At 36.8% G+C, this 26,745-nt stretch overlaps 1 protein-coding gene across 5 annotated transcripts in view; it reads left to right on the plus strand.

Annotated features, from left to right (window-relative positions):
- MTA3 (metastasis associated 1 family member 3) overlaps nucleotides 1-26,745 on the plus strand; it is a 128,509-nt gene that overhangs the window by 91,788 nt on the left and 9,976 nt on the right. For 3 of the 5 annotated variants that reach the window (XM_029965073.1, XM_029965070.1, XM_018085235.1), the window contains exons 16-19: nucleotides 3,417-3,563; nucleotides 13,776-13,807; nucleotides 19,342-19,496; nucleotides 23,974-24,136. In XM_029965073.1, the coding sequence (XP_029820933.1) occupies nucleotides 3,417-3,563; nucleotides 13,776-13,807; nucleotides 19,342-19,496; nucleotides 23,974-24,121 (482 nt within the window). In that variant the 3' untranslated portion in view covers nucleotides 24,122-24,136. Of the gene's footprint in view, nucleotides 1-3,416; nucleotides 3,564-13,775; nucleotides 13,808-19,341; nucleotides 19,497-23,973; nucleotides 24,184-26,745 lie in introns of those variants that run through there. The other 2 variants (XM_029965072.1, XM_029965071.1) reach the window with 2 other exon arrangements.

Below are 26,745 nucleotides of genomic sequence, written 5' to 3' on the forward strand. Positions count from 1 at the left end.
GTGTGACTCAGGGCATTACTGTTTTCAACCTTTCTGGTAATGCAGAGAGGATTTCAGTGCCCTGCACATCCTGGGTTATCACTTACTTTATCCCTGTTCTGCTTCTTGGCTGTCAGTTCCACAGGTGAGGCAGGTTGACCGTTAAAATTAAGCCCTGCCCGCCACAGAACTAGGGCTGATCCTCTATAATCCCTTCAGTCATCATTGTACTTACCAAAACAAATCCCCTAAGGTGAACCCCTGGCTAATTAAATGTCCTTTGTTACCTCCTAGTTATGAGGAAACCAAGCTAAGGTTTCCAGCTGGGATACATGTTGAGGAGATGAGAAGAGATAAGAGAGAGGTGCAGATGCTTAAGCACCTCTGGAATCCAGGATGCTTATTTAAGTGACTCACTAGGAGACTTCACCTTCTCTTTGTTTGCTTTGAGTTTTATTTTTTTAGTTGACTGACATGAGTGGAAATGGGAGAGCTTTTTAGTGTTGTTATAGTTATCCATTTGTTTGAGGCTGCAATCTGTTAATCTGATCCTCTTAATTGGTTTCCTAATATGTTGCTTCTTACTCCTGTCTTATTTTTATTTAAGAATGTGGCCAGCTGATTATTTGTTATGTAGGTAAAGGGATAATTTGGGTAATTTGGATGCTATAGTCATTTCTCTTGAGCTAGCAAAAGGTGCAGGTAGCTAGAAGATTTTCGGTGAATTACTAGGCAAGAGAACAAGGATAAGAGCAGCAGGAATTAAAAGACGGATAATTACAATTATTCCATAATGCAATTATACAATGGGATAATATAATTCAGGTGAAACCACTGAAATGCCTCATTACCCCTCTCAGGTGTGATGAAACATCTGGTTAGGAAGTATTTATCCAAGGCATGAAAATATTTGAAGTAAGTCTATATGTAGAGGAGGAGCGAGTGTGAGGTGTAAAGACCCCAAAGGAAGGATTCAAGTCCATTGGGAAGTGTCCTGGTTGTTTAATTAAGCTCCTTTTTGGAACTTAAGTGTAGAGCTTGTTCTTGCTGCCTTCCTCTACTGCAGAAAGAGAAGAGACAGCCTTTGTGGTAAACTAATGGAGGATTAGTGACTGCTGAACTAAGAAAAGTAGAAGGAAGGAAATGCATCCTGACTCAACTGTTTGCTCATCTTGAAAACATAAAAATGCTACTCCTATATGCTGCAGATGGAAGGAGCTTGAGTTCTCATATGTTGACACAGCTGCTTGGGACTATTGTGGCTGCTGCTGGAACTCTTTCGCAAATGAAATTATATTTTAATGGTGTTAGCCTTGAAAATTTACCATTTCCTTCAGAAAACTGGAAAAGATTGCCAAATGAACATTTTAGAATCCAAATTCCAACCGTCTACAGCAAATGGCGCAAGTGTTTCTATTTCAGTTTAAAGTTTTGCCTTAACCATCAGTAATGTTCATAACATTAAGCATGCCTCAGTTCCCATTTCAGTAAAAAACCAAAATACAAGATTCTTGTTCCCTACAGCAAGAAAAATGGGACATGTTAGAAATCTGCTGAGTGCTTGGCATTCCTAAACTTTTTTTTATGAAAAGCGGATGAATACTGCAGTGAATGTCAGTAAGAAGCTTTCATCTAATTAAGTGGTGAGAAATTTGGTGACACTAAACTAGCCTTTAGCTGCATGCCCAGATCTACTGCTCTGGAGAGATTACCTGTACCCTCTCTCTCTTACCTGCCTGTGCTTTACCCTGCTCTATATTTCTTATCTGACCCTCTTGAAGTTTCTTGTATGAGGGTGTTCATGCTTTGAGAGTGTGCTGGCAAACTCCAACCAAACCAAGGGTGAACAGTTAAGCAAAGTGATGTGAAAATTTTCCGCTGTGAAAATTGTTGGCTTTGTCTCCTCCTGGCATGCTGTTCCCGGTACAGCCTGACCAAGTCATTGTGGCCATCCTATTCCTTTCCACTCCTTTGGATACTGATGAAACTGTTGGGCCTTCCCACCTTTATGTATCTACCTTTTAAAAGTTATCACGACTTCTTGTGGCTCACCCCCAGCCTCCTCTGCATCCCTGTGGGATGGGCAGGCTCAGTATCTGCCAACTGCCCATGAGGGCTCACCATGACAGTGAGAGAATGAGGCAGGGCAGGCAAGTGCTTGGATGTCGGGCTTCCTTCAGAAATGCCAAGGAGGAAAAACATGCTATTGCAATGGACTTTGATTTTATGCAATGGTTTCTCTTCCTTTGCAATGATAGCTGTGAATGGCAGAGGCTGGAGAATCATCTTGGATATCTGGCCTCACTGTAGATTTTGCTTATTCCCAGCTTCTGTGCTTTTTGTATACAGAAAAGCAGAAAGAAGCACTCTTCAAGAGTTGTAAACCTGGGCTGCATGTGAGAAAGTACTCTCCTGATCTGTGTTCCAGCCCCTCTGCCCTCACCTTCTCAGCCCAGAGGTGAGACAGAAGTGTCTTCTGCTGCGTGGGGACATTGAGTGGCTGGTGTAATTGGGCTGCGAGTGCCTCATAAGCTGCGCAGTGCTGGCAGCTGGTGCCCTGTGGCTGTGTCAGAAGGACAGGACCTGCCCTCAGGCATCTGACTTCACACACAAATATGGGTCTGCCCAAGGTTGTGTGCAGTGGTGGCATTTTGAACCCAAATGTGTGATGGGAATAAGTTAGTTGGTTCAGCAAATTCCTGATGAAGAACAAGCAGACTCGACTGAGGCTTCCTTTTGCCACTTTTGTCTGGCAGATAACTGAGAAATTTCCATACAGCTGTATCAGCTCTTGGCAAACACAGCAGCTGCCACCCTGAAGCGTGCTGGCCAGATGCACTTTGCTACCTGTTACCCTCTTTATTCTTCTTTCTCCTGCTGTGTGAAACACAGAATGTTTGAAGCTCCCCAGTAATGAATATATTGGAGTGTTCCCATTCCAGTTTTGGGGTAGTTTGAACTGCAGAGCCCTACAATGGCTGACCTCCTGGCTCTCCTGCACCTTGTGACTCCTATGTGGGAGGATCCCTTAAAGCTTCTTATTGTGAGAGAAAATACTGAATAGCTTGAAGTGGTTTCACTATAGTAAAATGCTTTTATTTCCTTCTAAAAAAAATCTGTAGGCGTGTAGCTTCAATACAAACCTCAAAAGGGTAAAAAAACATGTTTATTATCTCTTCAACCTCTCAAATCCTTATACATCTGCACTGTAGTATTGAACTTGGGTAATTTAAAGTGATATAGATTTTTCTTACTTGGAGGACCTGTGGGTATGAAGGCTTATATTTGAAGTGTTGTTCAAGCTCCTGTAAACACACAAGTGCAGAAGAAAATGTCTTTCACTGAAAATCAAAAGTAAATTTAATATATGAAATAGACTGGTTTTCTTTATTTTAAAATCAAGTACATATAATTTCTCTCTCTCTTTTTTTTCTCAGAGATACATCCTACTGTGAAACCAAATGTAATCAGGTCAACACCAAGCCTTCAAAGTCCAAGTGCAAAACGATTACTTGCACCCTCCAATCACTCTTCATTAAGTATTTTGGGAAAAAGAAACTACAGCCATCATAATGGTCTTGATGGTATGTGAAGGAATATAAAAGAAATACTCTTTAAGTCTCTGAATTGCAAAACTTTCTGTGAACCTGAGATGACATTAAATAAAAAGGGTACAGAGTTAAAAAAATGTAAGATATGGATAGCATGTTTATCACATCGATGCAATGGATGGTGGTGCTTATTCATTGAACAAGGATATATTAATGCTCTTTCTTACCAAAACTCCGTTTACCATTTTTCTTGATAAAAAAAAAAAAGACAAGAAAAGAATAAAACAAATTTGATGAAGGCAGAGATGCAGTATGTTTTATTTTGATGACTCAGCCATTTCCCTTGGCATCGTGTTCAGTGCTTGACAACCCTTTCAGTGAAGAAATTTTCCCTAATATCCAAACTAAATCTTCCCTGACATAACTTGAGGCCATTTCCTCTTGTCCTATTGCTTGTTATCTGGAACAAGAGACCGACCTCCATCTTGCTACAACCTGCACATTTCTTCTCCAGAGAAGACTGTAGCAATAAGATCAAGGTAAACATTATTATGATTAAGTCCCTCCTTACGTCCCTGTAAGGGGGCATGCTTCGAAGTCTGTAAAATTTTTTTTCTACTTAGTTCTCTTCAAAGTAAAGAGTGTATAAAACCAGTCATTAGCCACACTGATTAGTTCGTATCAAGCAGTCAGCTAACTGTGTTAAGGCAATTTGCACAAAATAACATCTAATTTGAAAAATCAGTATTGAGAACTGTAAGTCATTGCTTTAGGAGATAACTATTTCTGGCTTATCTATTTTCCATGAAAACAACATACCGGAGAGCATATATCCTAAGTAACTGAAATCTGTATTATTTTAGTGCAAAAAAGACTATTTTAGTACTTGAAAATGGTTATTTTGATTCTTATCCTTACCCATTTCTTTACTTAAAGATGGTGAAGTGTAAATAAAATGCAACGAAAAAGTAACAATCCGATAGGAATGGTACTCAACAAGCACAGGTCCTCTGTTCCTTTTGACTTAAAAGCTTTTACCTTTAATATTTACCATTTACCTGTTCCTCTGGTTCTTGGTAAATATAAAATATATATTTTTGGTTGTAATTTATCCAACTTCTCTTCAGAACACAGCAAACAATCAGCGACCAGATCAACTTGGGAAATGGTGGTTTCTGTGTAATTTCCCTGACCACAGTGTACTATTTGTGCAGTGAAAGGTTTTGCCAACCCCCCGAGTTTTTGTGTTGCTATAAATATACTAAAAAGCTGTTTTGGTTCCAAAATGCTATTGATTGGTTCAGGATTTGTTGCATTGTATCAACTAACAGTATCCAGAAAGCCTGCTATGGAGATGATGACAGATTCTGTCTTTCAGTGCATGCTTTGATGAAATGAACTAACAAAAAGGAGCACAGGAGACTTACATTGTCTCATTTCTCACTATTTTCATAATGTTATTGACATAGTAATGTCTGCATGTTCAAGTTTACTTTTTTCCCACCAGTATTAGAAATTTGTTATAAGGAAACCATATAGATATGTTTACTGAAGATATACAATAATTTACAGCATTCAAGTAAATGTTGTTTGGGGTTGTGCAAATATATATTTAGACTAACATAATTTAAGTCAGTCTTACTGCCTAGGTGAGTTACATATTTTGACAGAATTTGTTATTAAGCAAATTAATAATTATTGGTTTAGAATATAGCAGTGCATTATGGAAATGGCACTTTTTTATGCCTCTATGGGGAATTGGGGGAAGATTGAGAAACATCATTAATATTTAGTTAAATGCTTTTAAGAATAATAAACAAGAATATTATTAGCATTTATTATAGGAATCTTATGTTGGCTTGAGTTTTGCTTTTAGCCAATGCAGCACAAGATTCTGTGGTGAGGAGTCAGGAATTTCTGACTACTATTGCTCCATCTTTATCAAGAATGATGAGTGAGCTCATTTATCTCCTCACAAATGGGGGTGTTGTGCCCTGATATCTTGCTATTGAGTGTCAGTTGTGAGAGATGTAGTTGTATGCATGAACCCTTGTGTAAGTCATGGACATAAATGAAATTGCTCTGCTTAAGCACTGTATGCATGTGTATGTATGTAGCTAGACAGAACATTTTGTAGGTTTCTGTGTCCCTTATTATAGGAGGAAGATTTTTGCTGGATGGTATTAAAAAAGTGGTTTTCATTTTGTTTTCAAACAGCATCAAATCCAACATTCTGTACGATGTAGTGAAAAATTCCATAAAGTGTGGGGGTTTTTTTGGTTTGTTTTTTTTTTCTGTTCTGATAAAAACAAGTCAGGGTACTTTGGGAAATTTTTGTATAATAAGCTGATGCTTTTAACTACTCTGAGGTGCAGTATGTCAATTGCTGCTGAAATTAAAGCCAGCATAAGATATTTAAGTGGTTCTCTGCAGTGAAGACAACCTTTTTCAAATGGGAAAATTCCATCTTCAGAAAATCACGATGCTGCAGAATGTTACGTGTATCCAGTTTTATGACTGGAGTTGATTATGGGAAGATTTAGGTGTGACTGTAAAGTGCTTTGCAGATATTTTGAATCTGATCTTTAAATTACAGTGTCTGAAATTATTCTGAGCAATTACTTTCCCCCACAAGCTGCTTAACTGTGAGCAGCCGTACGTCCAAGTAGTCAAGTTCCACGTCAGCCTATTGTTTTGGCAGGGTGAGTAATGATAATTTTGCTTATAGTATTTGGAAACATCAAGTAGAGATATTTTACATGAGAATAATCTCTATCATCTGGCACACATTTCCTTACCTTTACATGCATCAGAACCAGAATATCCACAGGATGTCCAAGATATCAACGTCACTAATGAGGTACAGAAATCAGCCTGTGCCTGTTGATGCCAATTGCGTGATTTGTGGGCAGAAATAAGAGAACTGACTGTTCATTGCTGAAGAGACTTGAATCAACAGCCCTGATCCTCCTCTCTTCCCTGTCCGGACCTTTATTGCTGTATTTCAGGCTGAGATGTCCTGGTGCCTTCAAGAGGATTCTTTCAACAGTCAAATTTCTGTTCCTACGTATACTGAAATGTGCAGCAGATACGTGAAGTATCTAGGAATGAGGCAACAATTTTGGGATCTGTTTTTCTAGGATCCCACATAGGCCCAGAAAGATGAGGTGATTGGCAATTGTCAAAGGGAGAAAGACCTCAAAAAAATGTACCTTCTCTCTTAGATGCTTTTTTGGTCAATCCTTCTGTCTCTGCTTATGACTGATAGTATTGGCTATTCAGGAGATAAGCAAGGAAGAAAGGCTTATTCTTTAATCCTATTTTGCCATGGGGAATTTGAGACTCTCTTTTGACAAACAAATAGCTTATCAGCCTAACTACAAGCAGGGAGACTGGAGCCTTTCCTGCCCCAAATTTTCTTGGAACAGAAAAAACAATTCTAATATGTGCTTCATCGTGTGTTCACGTAAACCTACGTGAAAAGGTGTTATAGGGAAGGAGTTTTCACTGTAGGATGGATTTTTTTTCAGCATTGTGTTGTTTTGTCTCAAAGATGTCTGATTGTTTTTGTCACAATACTACTTTTCGATAGAGGTGGAGATGTTTGGCTGTGGTGACAGGCTATAAGCACAGATGGCATACCAAGAAACATTTAGCACTTTATTACTTTAAATTTTCTTTTACACATTAATAAACTATATACCAAAATTTTATAAACCTCATTTAACATACCATCAATTTCCAACTGAAAGAGAAGAAATGAGTAGTGATAAGCAAGATATTTTTGCCATTTTGTCCATGCTGAAACACAAAGTATGATTAATAATGAGTTTTGTATACTCGGTCTTCCCAAAAGTGAGAAACAAAGGTTGTATATTATTCCACAGTCAATTTTCCCTCTGAAGTTTACTTAGGACATCTGCATTCTAGCTTTGGTCCTTGATATAGCCAGAAAATGTTTTGAAATATTTAGCTACAGATCTCTTAGTCAAATGCGTGCACTGATATTAATGGAAATGCGAGCATGGATAATAGATCTCAGGAAAAGTTGATGTTGTGTTACTCTCATTTATTGGAGAAGCAGAGGACTATGAAAAGGGTGTTTGTGACTCTTAGTTATTCCCCAAATATATTATTATTATGCTTCTATGAAAATGTTAAGAGCCTTGTCCTGCCTTTCTCTATAAAGTCATTAAAACCATCTCTGACCCTCAAGAGATGGACCTAACAACCTTTTTACTTTTAATTTTTGCAACTTGCAAAGGAGTAGCCAATTTCTATCTATTTTCACTGTCCAGTTGGAAGCAATAATTTTAAATATTTATTGGAAAACTAAAATGCTCTAAAACTTGCATTACTGTGGTCAGAATATTCACTTGCTTTTCTGAGGTACAAATGATGAAATTGAGGATGATGAACTAGTGACAACCTACAGAGCCCAAGTACTGTGCCTAGAAAATGATACAGACCTTAATTAACCCAGGGTGTTGACATTGTCAATAATTTATAGAACTAAGCTACTGCATTTCATGTTTGCATGTCTCAAGTAATTTTTTTTCCCCTTATTTAAATTTTTGTATTATGAAACAATGAGTTGATGATTCCCCACTTCAGTCTTGATTCCTCCAACCCCAGTGATGCAAATGGTATTGTGATTTAACACAAAAAATAATCACCTAGGAGGAAAATATTTTTGTCCAAAAAAATAAAGAGAAATGTCTTTTTCCCCTTGACTTTCTTAAAATTGAGAAAATTATTTATTGTCTTTCAATGATAAATGTGTGGTGATCATTTGCCTGCATTGAATTCAGTTCAGTTATCTCCCAAGTATTTGGGATTCTTTGATTACAAATAAAAGGACAGTCTTCCATTCTGAAGTGTCTGAAGACTGCCCCAACTGCAGGATATTTTTCAGTGGGAGAAGATAAGCAGTGAAGTGCTTGGGAGGAGCAAAACCATTTCTGCAAACCCATGTTTCCTTGAATTTCCTTTGGAAAAAACTGTTCCTAAGCATTAGCATAGCACTGTATTGTGGATTTTTTTAAATATATAGAGAGATTGTGGGGTTTTTTTGCCAAAGTCGAAATATAATTTCCGTTCAACTGAAATGCTCAGCTTTACTGTATCTTGAGAAATGGGAGTTATTTCCCAGGGTGCAAGTACACTAGGAATTGCATAAGGTATTATTGTTATTTTATTTTTTTTTACATTGATTTCCTTTCTTTCAAAAATGTGTCTTTGGTTGTGTAAGGCTTCTTTGCCTAGAGTTGATGCACACAAAAAAAAAAAAAGGCACAAAACTAGAATCACATTCAGGCTTTAATGCACTAGTTTGAGTGTGCCATAGATCATTTCCTTTTTGTTGTACGAAGGAAATGAATGCTTATGAAAAGATTAGAGTGTTGTATTCCTGAATTCACCATTGCAACATGTGCTTCTGATAACACTGATGACAGCAGGGATTAGAAAGAGCAAGGTGTGTGGGATGGCAGATGGAGGAAAGGGCACCTCATGGTGAACTACCCCATTTCTGCTGTTGAATCGGTGTTTCCTTTTTAAATATACAGGTAAAGTGTAGACATGAAACTGCAGTAACACTGACTTCTCTAATTGGCAGAATAAATCAGCCTTTAAAACAGCAAATGGCAACAACACTATAATTAAGTTAGCATTTAAAACACAATGCAGATAGCCAGAACTTCATTCCTGGAATCACTACTTTCCCCTAGTATTATTTTAAAGAATTACAGTTGCAGAAAGAGAATCCTGTTTGTTGGGTAACAGGATTAGCAGCGTATTACCTCATGAATTACATGTTCTGGATTCAAGATCTGGAGTTAATACTCAAAGAGCTTCTGCATATGATTACTGTCAAGTAGCTTGATTATTTTTCGTAAGCTGTGATTGCAGAGCAATAGTTCTTAACCATTTTAGTACATAATGCAATAGGGGAGGCACCTTCAGAAAGTGCTTAGGCAGTGGAACTGGAAAGTTCCTGTGTCTGGGGAAAAGGCTTTGTGGTAATTTTGTATGTTTTTTCTTTTATTCATCTGTATATTGTTTCTCCAGTGTTTAAAATTTCTCTCTTGGCAGAATAAGGGTCTTTCTCAAACTCAGTATTATTATAACACATATATATATATATATATATATGTATTTATTTATTTTTAATAATACTTTTGAAGTAAAAATGCCACTTAATCCATTGCTACAAACTGGTAGGGAAAAATATTTGTGTTTGGTTACTTAAAACATTCATAACCCAAATGGAGAAGAAATAACAAAGCAGTCTTCCTTCCTCAGCTTATTTCCCAAGGTGATCCATCCTGGATGAAAAGAACCTTTAAAGTCTTATGCACCATGACAAGCTGAGATGTTACTAGGATTAAACAACTCTGCTATTGCCAGCCTGCCTTTATTTTCCATGTGTAAAATTACATTATATTCAAGCATATTTATTCTGGAAGGTTTAGAAATAGGACACCTTTTACCCATTAGTATAGTTGATGACCCCATTAATATAAAAGAGAAAGAAATTATCAGAAAACTAAGTTTTCTATCAGCAGAAATAAAGAACAGCACATATACAAATAACACATGAACAGCTGGAAAAGGACTGGAGTGACATTAAGGATGTGGGTTCTGTCCTGGCTTGAAGAACTGTTAAGGGAATAAAAAATAACACATTACTGGGGAATACTATGTACACTTGAAATAATTCTGTAGCTGACACAATCCTTTAGCAGTGCACTTTTTCTGATTTAGCCTTGAATGGTTTCACAGTGGGAAATTTTATGGTCTCATAGTGCCTGTAAACAGGGAGAAACACTTGATTGATCAGAGTGGTTGGTAAAGCACGTTTTAATGTGAAGAAATTTCTTCTACAACTTACTCATTTCTATTTGAGTTCAAATAAATGTGTTGTAGAAAGAGCACAGAAGCATCTTAAGGAGTTTCAGCTGTTGGCGCATCAGTTTCTCCACCATAATACATTTACAAACATCTTGTCAGCACTGAAGTTGCATTTACTGTAAACCACTCACATCACATCACCAAAAGCTCTTCTTAGTGATGATGATGTCTGGCCATTTCTGTTTAAAGTGGAGCAATCCACTTCACTGGCAATAAGGTGAGAATCATTCTGTATCCTGGAATTCTCTTCTACTGAAGTAGTGCAAGTACAGATCACTACTTTGCACAAAATCATTTGCTGTAAGAACTCATTTATAAACCAGATGTCCACTGGTGCCAGTTTCACTGAAATTCAAACCCGATTATTTCAATTCCCTAAGGCATTCTGAAACTTGGCAGGTAAAACTGAAAATCCAAAGTTTTGTTTTCTGTTCTGTTGGACACCAAGATATTTGTGGTTTTTAAATAAGCTCTGATGCCCTTAAGCTTCACTGGTGTTTGCATTGGGGTGCAGACTTTTTGTGAAGGTTTCAAATGCTGCGTGACTGCCTTTTTAAGCAAGGGCTTTCTTTCTTAGTTGCCTTAATTAAAAGTTTTCCACAGAATTGGCTGGTGTGTGTTCATGCATAATGTTTTGCAGAACCCTGCCAAGTCAGGGTGTAATTATTTTCTGGAAGAAATCAGTATCTCCTCAATTCTAAAATCTGAATGTTTGTGTATCAGAGTATATAGGAGTTTAATTTGAGTAACAATGGCACCTTAATTAGTAGTCTCTGCTAGACCCTAAAATCTTTTTACTATGTCTACTTATTAAATAGTTCTTTCCCTACCTTTTGATTTATGGATATACTCAGGTCTTTGATGTTTGGCAACTTAGATGATATGTCAGTATCTACAGCAAGAAAAATATAAGCAAAAAACAGAATGATTTTTATTGTATGATATAACACAGGGATATTTACAAATAGAGCAGATCTTTCTTCACTCCTGGGTTTTATTAATAGGTTATCAGTATGGTAATATCCTGAAGTTAACAGCAGCTGGCATTGAATTATCAGTGTCCATCAGGTTTTCTTCAAATATACACTGTTTAACAGCTTTCAGGTACATTCAGCTGTTCCTCAGTTCATTTTAGGAAGATACTCTCACTCAGTTGTCTGTGGAATTGAGAGGGTGTCTGAGTATTTTGGGAGAATCATGGCTAAGCATAGTTTTTATAGATTTGGCATAGAAAGCTATGCCAAAAGTATGTCACCTCTGGGTAAGAGGGAAGGTTTTATTATTTGTATCTGAATATAAAAAGTGTGAATCTTTGTTTGTTCACTGTGATCATTTTGGGGGTGACTGAAAGTGCTGTCTAATGTATTTCTTCTATATTTCAAGAGAGAAACAACCTCTTTTTGTTTAACCTGATAATTCTGCCTAAGCTGAGGATTCCTCGGGAAATGCAGTTGTGCTTTTGGAGATAGATTGGTTGGGTTTTTTTTTGGGGTATTTAGGCTTATAAATGGAAGGAGTCTTAAGAGTTTTTCAGGTGGCTATAGCTCCATGAATGCAGTCTCTGGTTTTTCTCAGGAGCAGTCAGGTCCTGAAATATTATTTTACCAGTGTGTCAAAAAATAAGTAAAGTTGTCATAACAAAAATAACTTTACGAAGTTTTTAACTTTGCGAAGATAAAAACTTAACATATTATAGAGTTCTTCACTCTACTGAGATCTTCTCTTACTTTATAAGAATGCCAAATATGTTCAGGTATCAGGAAACAATAGACTGTCACAGTATTTTGGTTTTTGTACCAGTTTTAAAATTGTCTGGAAGACTGGTGATCTAAATGTATTTTTACATACAATAATTTTTTGTGTGAAAAAAGAGAGGAAGAGAGGAATTCACAAGTAAAATATTGCTGGCTTTAGGTAGGTATTCACATTACAGCACCTTTATTAATGTAATATTAGTGATATCTTTTTTTTAATTGATTGAGGAGGAAGACTTGTACAAATGTAAACATAAACTAGATACAGAAATTTCTGATGAATATTGGAGTTTCTAAATAGTTTGAGACTATTAAATTTGGTTTATCTTTGTTTCTATCAGTGACTGAATGATATCTTCAGACTGGTTAAGATGACTCCTCAAAACAAAAGAGAAATATCAGTTTGAGAGTTTAATTACCATTTTTTTTTCCAGAAAAAGATGTGCAACTGTTCTTTCTCATGTTCTTTTAATCTCTTTAATACTATTTTTGACAATAACAAAATCCCTGGAGAATTCTTTGTCTAAGTGATGCCAGTTGGAACCCTTCTAAGACTGCCAATTTGAAACCAAGGCAAGAATAACAAACCCATTGTAATTATTGTATATTTATCTCACTTGCAGGACTGAGACTTTGCTGATTCAATTCATGCAGAAGTGTGTACATTTTATGCAGAACTGAACATAATGTTGATAACTATCTTATCCTTAAGAACTCTGTCTGCTAGTGCCAATAAGATGTCTTACCCAAATTTTTGAGTGAGTCTGTGAGACTGCTAGCAGCATCATCTTGCATCAGCAAGTGAATTTTCTTGCAGGTTTCTAAACTGTTTATGAGGATGTTTCATTGCTGAAGTTGCACTGCTTTGAAAAAGAACAATGTCTGTAATATGTAAACTGTAGTATTTTAAAGCCAAAGAGAGATTTCTGTTCTTGGGGAAAGAAAAAAGCAGAAGTAATTTGAGTTAAACAACAGGGTAAAATCTGTTACCTATTTGTCTAGTAGTGAGGAATTTATATAAATATAACTGTGAGTTCGCTTGACAGACTCTAGATTTATCATACAGGAGAGAATAGTTAGCATGTTTGGATGTTACATCTCTCAATATACTTGTTAGTTTCAAACTGAGCATCCATCTCAGAATTCTCATAGAAATGGTTGTCTAGTTTTATAAAACCTTTTGAAATGGGAACAGTAATGGAATTATCTGTATTTCTTTCTGTGGAGCTAATCCTCCATGTTAAATGATGCCATATGTTAAAAGCAAAATGAAAAAAAAAATGCTTCTTGAAACATGAATTATGAATTAGTTCCATTTTTATATTTTCTTGCAGAAGAGGGTAATTAAGCAAAGAGAATGAGTGCAGTTAACAGCATATTATAGTGTGCCATATATATTCAGGACCAGTGATGATTCTCATGCTCATTTCATGAGAAATCTTTCCAGTCTCTTCATTTTTGATGTGTTCATTGTTGTAGCTGAACAGTAGCATCTTAGCCCTCAGGGTGAGCATGAGAAAATAGGGCTTTTATGGATAAAGACAATACTCTAATATGCTGTGATTCTTTTGTTTTCCAGAATCATCCAGCCATACAACAAGAACAATAATGGTAAGTATAGAGGAGATTAGAGGTATTGATCTGTCTATAGTTGTGATTTTTTCTTTCAAAATGAAGTGGATATAGTAGTGTCTCAAGACTTTGGCATGTTTTTTTTAAAGTCCAGTATCACTGTAGAGATAAAATGAGTCTGTCTTTATTTCACAAGAAATCTTGGGGAAAAAAAAAAGGAGAGTTTGAATATCTTTAGAGGTACCGGTACCACTGCTGACAGCTTGAGTAGGTAAAAAATCCAGTTACAATTCTGTGTTATGTGTTTAAGTAATTTTTGATCATGTCAAATTAATGTTGATAAAATCTCTTGCATTCTCTGTGTATCACGTGTCAGAGCACATTTAAAATTCAAAACAATAGGTGAGTAATTTCTTGCATCACAGTCCTGGGAGAGCAGTTTCTGACTTTACCTTGAGTTTGATAGTTCAGGTTCCAGAAATAGAGAAATGTTTAAGCAGACAGACACACCTTCAGAAGTGAGATTAGAAAGTGTTATGTATAAAAATGTTGTGCACTTAGTGTCTATCTTGGGTTTTTATAGGGTGAGAAATGTTATCAGTCTCTTTCTGTTTCAAACTCCTAAATAAAAGTTAGGTAAGGACTGGACAAAAATTCACATAAAGAAAACCTTTCTCTGGGAATGATTGATGCCTGTCCTGTGGGTGTTTGGGGAGAGGGCTATCTGTTTTTGGAAAAAGACCAGGTTTTGAGGCAAGTTTTGAAATTTTAAAATAAACCCCAACAAGACATGATGTGAGCTTGTTTGTTTTCATTCCTACAGTTTTTAGGGCATTACCTCAAGTTTATTTACCTCTTCTGTATGTACAACATTTGTGGGACATGTAAATTCCCACACGGACTACTTGATTCTATAGGGGACAAAGGGTTAATATAGTTAATTACCTTTATCATCAATAGTTATTAATAATCCAGTACAAATGGATTATAAATAGGTAATGGCTACAGATCACAACATTTCAAAGTAGTAGAGATGTCTGAAAACAGTGATGTTTCTGTTTTTTACTGGATATGTTGTAGTCCTTGTTTGTTGTGAATTTATTTTATATAGACCCATTTCAAAATAAGATGCTTAGTTATTCAAGTGTATTCCTCTGCTATAAAATTTTGGAAGGGGTTGAAAAATTTTTCAATCTTTTTTCAATTCTTCATTGGTGTTGGGAAAAGAGTAGGACATTAACGCTGAAGCTGGTGAAGCCTTTACTCTTCATTCCTCACACCAAAACATGTCCAAACTTTTAAAGAGATAAGCAAAATGTTTCTAAATATCTTGAGTTCTCAAGGTTCCTGTGTTGTGAACCTCTCCAGACCTCTCTGCTGACAACTCAGACCACTCAGACTAATGTTCTGCAGTCAGTGTGCAGTAATTTTCCATTGCACTTAAATAAATAAATGTACAAATAAAAATAAATATTCTGTGTAGTGTGAAATGGTTGTAGCCGTATATCCACTCTTCTTTGCAATTAAAGCAAATTTAATTGAATGAGTAAAGGAAAATTTCTTACTGCCCAATGAGTAGGTAGAAATTATGAATAAAGATGAAAATATGCTATTCCTCGCAATTGAAACAGTATGAGATTATATATTCAATATGAATGTCCTCCTATTTTTTGTTTTAGTTTCTTTTTCATAAAAATTAAAAAATAGAAAATTTTTTAAGCATCCGTATCTTTGTAGATGTCTTTGGAATGATGTCCAAACTTTGTTGGATTTGTAGCTACCACTACATCACATATCACATGTATAGTGATTCTATCCAGCCAATTCCTTGGTTGCCCTGACACAGAAAAGCCTTATGCCTATTGCACCTTGTATTGAAAAACCTGGATTTACAGTTAAGCAACTGATTGAATTAGTAACTCTGTGCTGCTGCTTCCGGAAGATTTGACAGGGAGAGAGACATTGTTATGTAGCTTCTTCATGAAAGGATCTGTTGCCTTCCTTGAACATTGGAGATGTCTCAGTTGCCCACTGTGGAATGAATCTGTATGCAGATGGGAAATCCATGCCCCTGCCAGGTGAGTTTTGATGAGCAGCATTTGCAAGCAGCAGAAAAATATTTTAGCAGGGGGCAGATGAAGCTGTATAACAGTCTTAAACTCCTCCTTGCTGAAAACCTTGAAAAGATTTCCTTTGATCTCTGAGGATGCGTTCAATCTGCAGCATGGAGACCCTCTATTTGGCAGATGAAACTCTTCCCAGAGATAATCCTGTGCTGACTCAAATATTTGTGTTCTTTTCTGGATGTAATTTTCCTGAATCAGACCTCCCTTTGTCTTGCGAAGTTTTTCTTTCAAATGCGCTCAAAGTTAGGTTTTTCTCATGATGTCTTTTGAGCATGGGACAATTTTGTCCTGGAGGTACAAGAGATCTCAGTGAACATACCCAGACTGAGACGAAGAAGAACTTGGGAGAAGGGAGTCGCCCTGCAGGGTGGAAAGTTTGTCCAACATGCAGCTCGCAAACTCTGGGTAAAGCTCCTGCTGCTGTGGTGCTGCTCTGTGATGTGCCTCGCTATGTGGACCCTTAATACCAGTGGCTGTGTTGCAAACTCACAGCACAGCTTATTAGTGATGTACATGGTGTTCGCAGTCAAAATCAAACCACCAGCGGCTGATTGCACACGGTGGAGTTACAATGAAATTACTAAGGCTCTCTGCATGCAGGGTTTTGAATGAGTAGGGCTTCTGTGGTAGGACAGGTGATATCCCTGAGGCTTTCATAATCTTTCTAGCGATAACTGTGTTCTAGAGGGAGAAAATTTGAAATCATCATCATAATAATAAAAAAAGCATTTAATGAGTACTTTGTATGAAAGTTCATTTTGATCTTGATATTAGTATGACAGTGGCCTTGAATGTTTATTTTTATACACACTGGTGAATGTACTTTTTGAGAGGAACTAATTAACTGATTGCCTGGTCAAGAACTTCAATTGTTTTGATTAACTTGAAATTAAAGATTGTGTGCTCCCTAACACCAACTGGAGAACAACAATCTTATTTTCTTTTATCCTTACATGAAATGTAATTAATTTTTTCAAAGCTTGAAAGGGCCAGGGGAGAAAGGAAATAAAAGAGAAAATTTTAACCAATTTACTGCAACAGAAATGAGATTATATTGTAACTCTTGCATAATTTTCTCTAATGCTGTCCCTTGCCTGGAATGAGTGTTAGGGGCTAATAAAAGCAGAAAAACCAGAAGTTCAGAGCTAGTAACAACATCTGTCTCTGCCAGGGCAAAAAGTATTATGAAAAACCATATCCTTTTTCCATCAGGCTTCACTGTTCTTCAGAGTTTATGCCATAGGAAATACAGTTTTTATACCTTGTACATTTCCTGAATGTTTTTTGACTGCATGTCTTGTCTTTAGTAAAGAAAACATTCAGTGGCATATTAGGAAGGAGCCTGAACTTAAACCCATTGATAACTTAAACCCATTTCTGACTGGGGAAACGCAACAAACAAAAATACCATTTGAACCCTTGCATGTTCCTCTGTAATATATGTCATTAGCAATTGTCAGATATAAATATTTAGTGGGAAATCTTATGTCTGGCAGCATTTTCCATGCATGAATTCTTACTCTTTTTTTCAAGCGCTACCCACTTAGTACACTAAGAGATCAACGTGAATTTCCAATTTCATCCCACCTATGTATTTTATCCTGAATTTATTATAAATAACATCGAAATTACTTCTAGTCGCATGCTCTTTAGTTCTTCATTCCCACCAAAATCAATGCAAAAAAAAATGTGAAAGCCAAACTGCATTTTAGACCCTGAATGAAAAAAAAACAGAAAAAAATAGGTAAATATTTATAGGGACTACAAAGATAGATTTATAACCCTATGTGCAAGAACAACTAAATTCACCATAACCCTTGTTTGTTTCTAAGATGAAGGAAAATAGCTTAGCTCTAAGAAAGATTTATATGTGACTCACTCAAATTCAATGCCTTGTTTCTCCTCTTCTTGTTTGGTTTTATTGCATCAGATTAAAGGAATCACAAAGGAAATGGCTCTTGCTGTAGCATAATGAACTTGCAGTACATAATGAACTTGTGGTAGCATAATGAGCACTGGAATTTTTTGTTGAATACATGAAATTTCTCCTACTGAAGGGCGCAAATGATGTAGATCACAGTGCGGTGAAATTTGTGTCATAATGTGAATATAATGCATTGCATATGAGTGTAAGAATTGTTCAGAAGAAATAAGGCCCTTGTTTTTCTTTTTTTTGGCTGTTATGTTTTTATGACATGATTTCAGGGGTCAGTTTTGTGTTCTGTTCTGCTGGTCTTTGTGGGTGCAACCAGTCCCTTCCTTACTCAGTGGCTGTGCTAGTGGTTCCCTAGTTAGAGGGTACTCCCATGAATGTGCAGCACTGTGTGAATTGTAGGAATATTGCAAAAATGCTATCAGTGGTGTGGAATACTGGTAGTAATTCACCAAGAAAATAGTACTTCTTCCTAAGAGAACATGATGTTGAATATAAGCAAGATAAAGTACACAAATTTTCACCTTTGTATAATGTCTTCTATCATATATGTTTTAATCAAAGTTAGTTATTCCTGTTGGTAGTCAATTATGTGGTAAACACGATTCAGATTTCCAAGATTAATATATTTGTCATGCTGTATTCATGGTATATTCATCCAAAACATTAGCTCTCCTCATGTATCGTAAAGCAGATTCTCTTGTTAGGTCTGAGTAAAGATGGAGTAAAGCTATTCATTAAAGAACCAATTCGTCCATCAACTTCATCCCCTTACTTATTTATATCTACTCCTATCTTAGCCCTTCTCCTAGCAATTACAATCTGAACACCTGTGCTCTTGTTGCACAATTACTCCAGGTAAAGGTTTAAGAGAAAATTAATGCATTTTTATTGTTATCTGTTATAAAATGAATGCAGATGTATTGCAGTAGCTCTATTAGGTAGCAACTGGTGATTAAACCTAAAAACCATGGCAGTGGCATGGTGGTATAAACCTCTACTTTTCTACTTCTGTTTAGGTTAGCAGCAGGTCCAAAGCACTTGTCTTATTTAGGGACTTTTATTTAAAAAGAAAGACAGGCAGAGTAAGGATCTGTGAAGTGAGAAGTATGGATTTTTTGAAATTAGTTCAATGCCATACTTGGATGAAAAAGTAAGTCTCGTATCTCATTGCTTGGGAAGCTAGTTTTTTGCTCTGAAAATATTAATTCTCTCCTAAAATCAACTGTTTTCTGTTTCTGAACTGCTCAGTTCATAGTATTGATTCATATCATTGATTCAATATCTCTTTGTATAAAATGGCATTAGAGTTAGTTAATTTACTTTATAAAGACCTTTAAAACCTGTGGATAAAATACGTTGATGTTTGTTGTTTGTTATCTGACCCTAAGGTACTGGTTGGGGAAGATGAGGTTGTTTTTGAGATGTGTGTAGGCTGCCCTTTACTGCAGAATTATTTAATAGAATTATGCTTATTCTCAAGCAAATACCTTTCCCTTTTATTATGATTTCAGCATGCTGCTCCCCATATCCATATGACCAATGGTAAGGCCTTGCAAGCCAGTGCAAGTGCCATTAAGACAAGTACCATTCCAGTGATCAAGAGACAGAGGCAAAATTGGCTTGATGCTTCAGAAGATGGTTTCTTTATAGCTACAGAAGAGACCAGGTAAGAAAAATGAAATCTTAGCAGGGAATGAGGCTTCACAGCATATGTGTTACTGATCCACTATTTGAATAACAGTTTTTGACATTATTATTTGAGGTTGTATTACAGCAAAGAGCAGCGTTATGTCAAAGCTTATGCCAAACTTAGCATCTTCTATTTACTAATATTATCAGTATTTCATTAACAAGACTTAGAGCTACTTCTCTGTGGCAAAGATTAGAACCTTTTAATTATCATTAATTGTAGTTCATATACAGTGAGGTTTAAGACACTTCCAATTGTTCAATAAAATATAAATGCATCTGCAGTGTAGGTTATACTCTAAAATTGTCAGAACTTGAAAAATAGCACACAGTGGAGAAATATACAGCCAATAGCATCTTTTCCAGACTAGAAATTGATTTCCTTTAAAAACAACTATGATGATAATCTTCTTCAGCTTTTCATTTACAGATTAATTGGTAAAATTTAATGAGCTTTTGCTTTTCCCGGTAGAGCTTGATATCACAGAAGAATCACTAGTTTTCTGGAGGTTCCTCTTTATTTTTCTTTCCCTGTTAAGATCTGGCTATTCCCTAATTTAATTCAGACTAAGATAAGAAGTTATAGTCTGTTTTTGTAAGCTGTGCTTGCTGGGCCTGTTATTTAAAAACCTTTAATATCTTGCTTAAGCAAGGGGATTATTACAGTGAGTAACATCAGACTGCTTCTCACTTTTGTGATAATTTCACAAGCCTAGAAAAGCTGATAGTTGAAGAAAAATGTAAATAATAAAAGAGGGAAGACAACATATGCAGATATAGAGCTAACGAAGGAAAACATACACATTTAATCCTATTAATGATAGATTCATCTAGGAAAGTTAACATACTAGCACATGACAATTTGATGGTTATTTCAAGATCAATTAAATATGTCACTTCATTTTGCTCTAGTATGAGGAATGCAACAATTCAGAGAGAGTGGTAGGAGGCTGATGAACTCTTAGGCTTCTGACTCCACATTGATGGCATTCACTATTTTGAGAGTTGTTTGATGCGAAGAGCTGAGTAGTATCAGACTAATCCCTAGTGATTATATCCTGAGACTGGTAACCTTTTCAAGTTTTAGAATTTTCAATTTAATTTTTTCCCAATTATTATAGAGAAGTGCCTGTGAAAGGGTGAGATGAGTCTTACACTGACAGCGACTCCCCAGTGATCTTGGAGGCAGCCCAAACAACTTACCTAGACTAAATGTTTAAATTCAAGGTGGTCAAGGTATGGTGAGACGGGGCCTGCCTTTGCAAATCCCTCAACCATGATAGCTCTGCTTGTTCTCATCCCAGAAAATCCCCCTCCCTGGCTGTAGATACCATATCTAGGCCAGGGAGCAAGACAGAACTAGCACTGTGTAAACAAGGGACTTAGTCCTCAGGGCTCTGCATCTGTGGCTCTTCTCCAAATAATGAAAAGCTTAAAGAGTAGCATTTGAAATCTCCTGGTATGGGGAACTTTGAGTTGAAGGGTCGCTAGTCCTTCTGGGCCTATCAGTTAAATCTCACTGATACTCCTCAAACAAGGAGGTTCCTGAACTTGTGCTGCTGCATCACTCTGACAGGTGCTGTTGCAACACAGCAGGGAATGCTCAGGGCCTGGCATGGGTTGAGCCCTGCCAGTACAGCTGTTTCTGGTCCGATAGGAGCTGACATCATGGTTTGATGCCAGTACATATGATGCCACCTTCCTGCTGTGAAAACAACACACCAAGTGTTAGTGCCTCTCTCACATAAATCTTCAATGCTATAACTAATGGGAGACAGCAACTTCTTATCCTTTGGAACTCAGTTTCTGTTTCTTCTCTCTCACAGGGCTTTTCCTTTTTTTTTTTTTATTTCTTTTCCTGTCCCCATCCTGTCCCCCTTGATTCCTTCCCTATCTCAGGTGTGTTTTCTTCTTTCTAAGTTTTTCCTTTGGTTCCTTTCACCTTTACTCCAAGATTATTTAAAAGAGACAATGAAGCTTGTTCTTGTCTGGGCTCAAGATTGTCTCCAGCCTTTAAAGCTCCAAGTGGAAAGCACTGCCTGGTTCAGCTCCTAGGAATGTACTAATGTCCAAGATGACAATTGAAAATCTGCTCTTTGGAGGAAGGTGGAGGAATACACTAGTCCCTGACAGCCAACCTGTCCTCTAATAGATCACTTAGCTCAGCACCTCCATGATGGGGTGAATGCAATATAATTGCTATGGGAAGAGATATCTAGAAGGAGATGTTTGAAAAAGCAGCACACAATTTACCCAGTCCTGACATAGAAAGAAAAAAAAGTAAAAAAATAAAAATCTGTTGCCAGGTTGCAGCCATTAGGTTCTGAACACTCAGCTCAGACATAATCGCCCCATTTAAGGTAACAACTCATTCTTTAGGACACTTGTTTCGTGCCCAGTCTGTTTTATCATGTGAATTTGTTCATTAAAAATACATATAAGAGAGACACGTGCTAACTATAGCAAGAGAAAAAAATATTTTTTAGTATAATTGAAGCCTGCAAAAGGGAAAATAATTTTTAGTTTGCAACAGACTGTTGATATTATCTGAGGAAAAAAAGAATAATATTATTGCTCCTAAACTAAATGAGGTACCAGTCTATTTCAAGTTAATCAAACCAAAGATGCACACGATCATTCTAAACATTATTATTCATCAATAGATTAGATAAATATATGTATTTATGACTAAAGATCCATTTTAGAAGATATTTTTAAAGAAATTATCATCCTTTTCCTCTCTGAATTTAAGCAGCAGTCTTATTTCTATAAAGTTAACTCTTGTGTATCTAGTCGCTCACTGATTCAAGATATTTGTAGCAATGGGATGAGTAGGGAGCTGAATATTCAGAGCAGTGAAAATAATTATGGAAATTATATATCTTGTAAACTTTCCAAGGTAACCCTTGGAATTACCCTACGATTTTAGGGCAGTGCCCTTCACTCTGCACTTAGGCCACAGTTCAACAGTGCCTGCAGGTATACTTAAAATTTGGTATGAACATATGTATCATTGAAATACAAGGAGTGGAGTTTACATCTGAAGTTCAGCATATTTTTAGGTGCTAATCTGGCCTTCAGAGTAGAACAGGAATGTATTTTATATAAGTTGTAATGTGCATCCTCATACATTTCAACTTTTTTTTTTTTTTTTAAAGTTTTAGCTGTTTGAATACAGTTTCCTCTCCTGTTGTTTTTCAGTATCTGCACATCTGGGAAAAAATGGCAGCATAATTCTCATTTGTATTTCCCTCTTTCTCAGCCCAGTTGCCTCTGCAAAGCCAGGCACTGTGCACATTAGCACAGTGCCTAGCCCCAGTTATTACAGTCCAGGGCTAGTCTGGGGAATAGACAGAGTTTTTCCATCTGCCTACCTGTTAGTGGCATGAAGGAATCATCCTTATGAATTTTTCTATATGTATGTGCTGATCTCCTTCCTGAATACCCATCACCATGCTCAGTGAATTTTGCCAATAAATATAGAGGTCCCCAGTTTTTCTATTTCATCTCTAGTGACAAGCTGCACTCTCCATTCAAAAACCTTTCTGATGACTTTGTGCATCCAGCTCACATGGGATTTCCATGCCTCTGTTCAGTCACAGGCTCACAGCAGGGATTAATCTAGGCAGAAAACTAAGGTGGCAGCTCTAGAACTCTTACCTTTTGACATTTCATCATAATTTTATGTTGATCTTTGCTGGATGTAACATTTTTGTGGTTTTTTTCTTTATTTGTACTATTTTTGACAGAAAAAGGAATTCTCATTTCGTACTGTGAAATAACTTGCTCAAGATCTTAATCTAAAGTATAAATCTGTTTACAAAATTAATTGAAAAATCAGTCTTTAAAGAGCCTCATGTTTATCACTGCTCACCAAGACAATCTCCTTATTTCATTTTAGTATACTTAAACATTAGTTGCTAGGATTGTCCTAGCACTAAGTGCATGCTTTAGAACTAACCAAAAGTCTCATAACTATAAAAGAATTTTATTCAGGACATTCTACTAAATGGGTGACTAGCTGTGATGTGGATTCTATTGTAGGCCTGGCTAGAGGTTAATCCAGGAAATTACCATATTCTGTGGAGTTAAATTCTTTATGCAGAATCACTGTTCTGGGAGCTAAATAATAATTGAAAAAAAATGAACAGTTCATATTATGGTCTTCTTAAGTTTAATGAAAATGTAATATATCGGCTTAATATCGCTTGTGTTATATAAGACATAACCATAATCTATGAGCAAAATTAATAATATAACTGTTGAACTGTTGGCTGTCAAGGTGAATGTATCTATTGATTAAAACTTTTCCTACCAATTCTAGGCATGCAGTGTGCATACAGTCCCTATATGCATGCTCTGTCCGTAACAGAGCGCATGTGCATGCTAATGATCATACTTGTGTAGGGACAGCTGAAACACTGGTTGGTAAATGAATTATTTTTTTTTTTCAGCATTTGCATTATAAGAAATGTGTGGAAATGTTTGGCTGAATGCATTACAGCAGCAGATTCTATATGCTTTCCCTTCATGGGCCAAAAAGCATATTTGCATATAGATCTGCAGTTGAATGACTCGATGCTTGTTTCCTTTCAGTGCTGAAGCAGTTAGAAATCTTCTCACGGTAAGTGCAACTCCATTGGGAATGAGTTAACTGCAACTGCTAAAATTAGAACATGATCTTTAGCTGTTACCAGCAGACATGGCTTTCTTTCTTGCTGATAAAATGATTTGAGAGGCATCCCTGTGGCAGCATTATATAGGCAATTTTCATATTCCTCACTTCATGTTCTGTCTCCAAAAGGAAAAACTTCCCTTGATTTGTTGAGATACTACATAAGGATATCACAGTTGCTGTGATAATTACCTGATACCACTCATTTTTATTTATGCATGTCTCATAGCACACACAAAGAAGCTTAAAAACCAAAGTTGCATGTTCAGAAAGAAGAGAATGTGAGGCTGATGACCAGCTTCTGCAAAATGTTGTCTTGCCATGCTGTCAGTGGTCTGGTTCTCTTACAGAAGTGGGGGACAGCCATGCTAGTGCTCACAGCCCTCCATGCTCCTGCTCATACTGCCATCACTCTCTGTAGTGTAGCTTTATCAGTGTAGACCCTAACCTGTACCTTTAAAAGCAAACTGAAAACAACTTCAGTGAACCCAAGGCAAAATTAAGAGTTGTGAATGATCAATGATCTGCCCCTTCTCCCTCTCATGTGTGTTTTAAATAAGGTCATGCACAGTGTTTGAGTTACCACTTGTAGCACATTGCTTGGAGAAAAGGGAAAACTGGAGGAGTAAGTCTTCAGTGCCTGGGGTCTGATACACTGTGCAGGAGTGCAGGTCTATATCCAAGTCAGAGTTCCAGTGCTAACTGCTCTTCTCCTTCTTCCTCTTCACATGTGCAATTTCTATCACAGAAATGTCCATGGGTATGTTTACTCTTTCTTTTCCAGTTGTCCCCAGATGTGCAAAAAAAATTGTGCATCAAAAAAAGTATTTTTAATATACACACAGGGCTGACCTCTGCTTTTCATAAAGATGAGGTGCTTTGATTTGAATTGGGATTCTGGTTTTTAACTACACCATATTTGGATCCAGGGCATAGTGCATTTTCATTTCTTACCTGCATGGCATTGTGGCCGTTAGACCCCAGTCCTGTGACTGCCTGCAAGAAGATGCCTGGCTGCACTCTTGGAGCATCAGCTGCAAGCTTGAGAATGTGATGCACCAGCTCTCTAACAAAAAAAAAATAAAAAAAAATCAGCCTCCAGGGATTTAATTTTCTGGTTCCTTTACTTACATCTCGAAAAGCAGGGATTACAGAACATATCCTTTAGAATTTTGTCTAATTCCTGCTGATAGGATTGCAAATATCTTATTGATTGGCCACAGCTGAGCACAGGTGAACTGACAACTATCTCCAGTCACTGTGACAATACTGCGTATGGGGAATTTGGAGAGGAACTGTCCTTGCTACCATTCAGGAGATGTCCTACTTAGCTAGCTCCTGTTCAAAGTTGTTATATACTCATGAGAGAGAATAATAGTTTCTGGGAACTGTTATTTTGACCTTATTTAGGTCAAATATTCATGACTATTTATGAATGCTGCACACTGTTCACAACTTATAAATCATACTTTTCTGAGCCCTAGCTGAGGTACTGTGATACAGAATCGCAAGCGGCAGGGTAGACTCTAGATCATAATCTCTTGCCATTTCTCATTGAGCAGTTTGCATGGGTATTGCAGACATTTTCTTTCAATATTTACCTACATGAGTTTTTCCTCTTGGGCCTTTTACAGTACCTACTAAATCAAAGTAACGCTATTGTGATAATGAAAATGTTTGTTTTTAAAAGCGGGATAATTCCATGGAACTAAAATCAACTCATTTGAAGAATGTGAATATTTTTTTAACTTAAGGAATCATAGCTATTTACAGGGAAAACATGTATATAAAAAAAAAAATCTCAGAGCTCATTATAAGATGTGCCATTAGACAGAACTGGTAGGTTTGAAGAGCATATAGTGTTATGAGTTTTGCTTTATCTGTCTTCAGAACAAATAAAATACAATCATTCTGTTTTGGAGCTATGTATTAATCCTCTCACAGTTTAAAATGGAGTTTCAGTTACATTGTAGTAAGCTACTTGTCATATTTAAAACTACAAGGTAGAGGAAGGATTTTGCCATGGTTGTAGTGCTTGCCTATGGCTTGGGAAAACATGATTCCATTTCCTGCTCCCTCACAGACTTCCCAGGAGACCTCAAGCGGGTTTTTTAAGTCTGTAAATCCAAACATTTGTATACCTAACTCCTCATATCAAAATTAAGAAGGTGCCTCAATACTTTGAAGATCTGAAGGCAATTACCAGTGTACTTTTAGTTCTTTGCCTGAAGAATCGGATGCAGTGTTCTTCACTCTTTCACAGGGCTGTTGTACACGGAGCAGGTCAGAAGCCTTATAGGGGATCTTCTTTCAGAGAAAACTCTTTATTTTTACTGGTAATAAAATCTCACTGAAATGCCACCCACAATAGTCCAGAAACTGTTGACTAAAACTGGATGATTTGTTAGTTTCAGAGCTGTCTCTGCTGATTAGCAGGTGAAAATTAATTAGTGCACAGCTTCGGTGATGACTGCAGGGAGGCTGAGGCTGGGAACAGATGGTTGTAAATGACCTAGTTACTTCTGCCTGAAAAGTCACACTGTTGGCTCTT

Source organism: Manacus vitellinus, unplaced genomic scaffold, assembly GCF_001715985.3.
Source record: "Manacus vitellinus isolate BGI_N305 unplaced genomic scaffold, ASM171598v3 scaffold_8_pilon, whole genome shotgun sequence".
Lineage (NCBI taxonomy): Eukaryota > Metazoa > Chordata > Aves > Passeriformes > Pipridae > Manacus > Manacus vitellinus.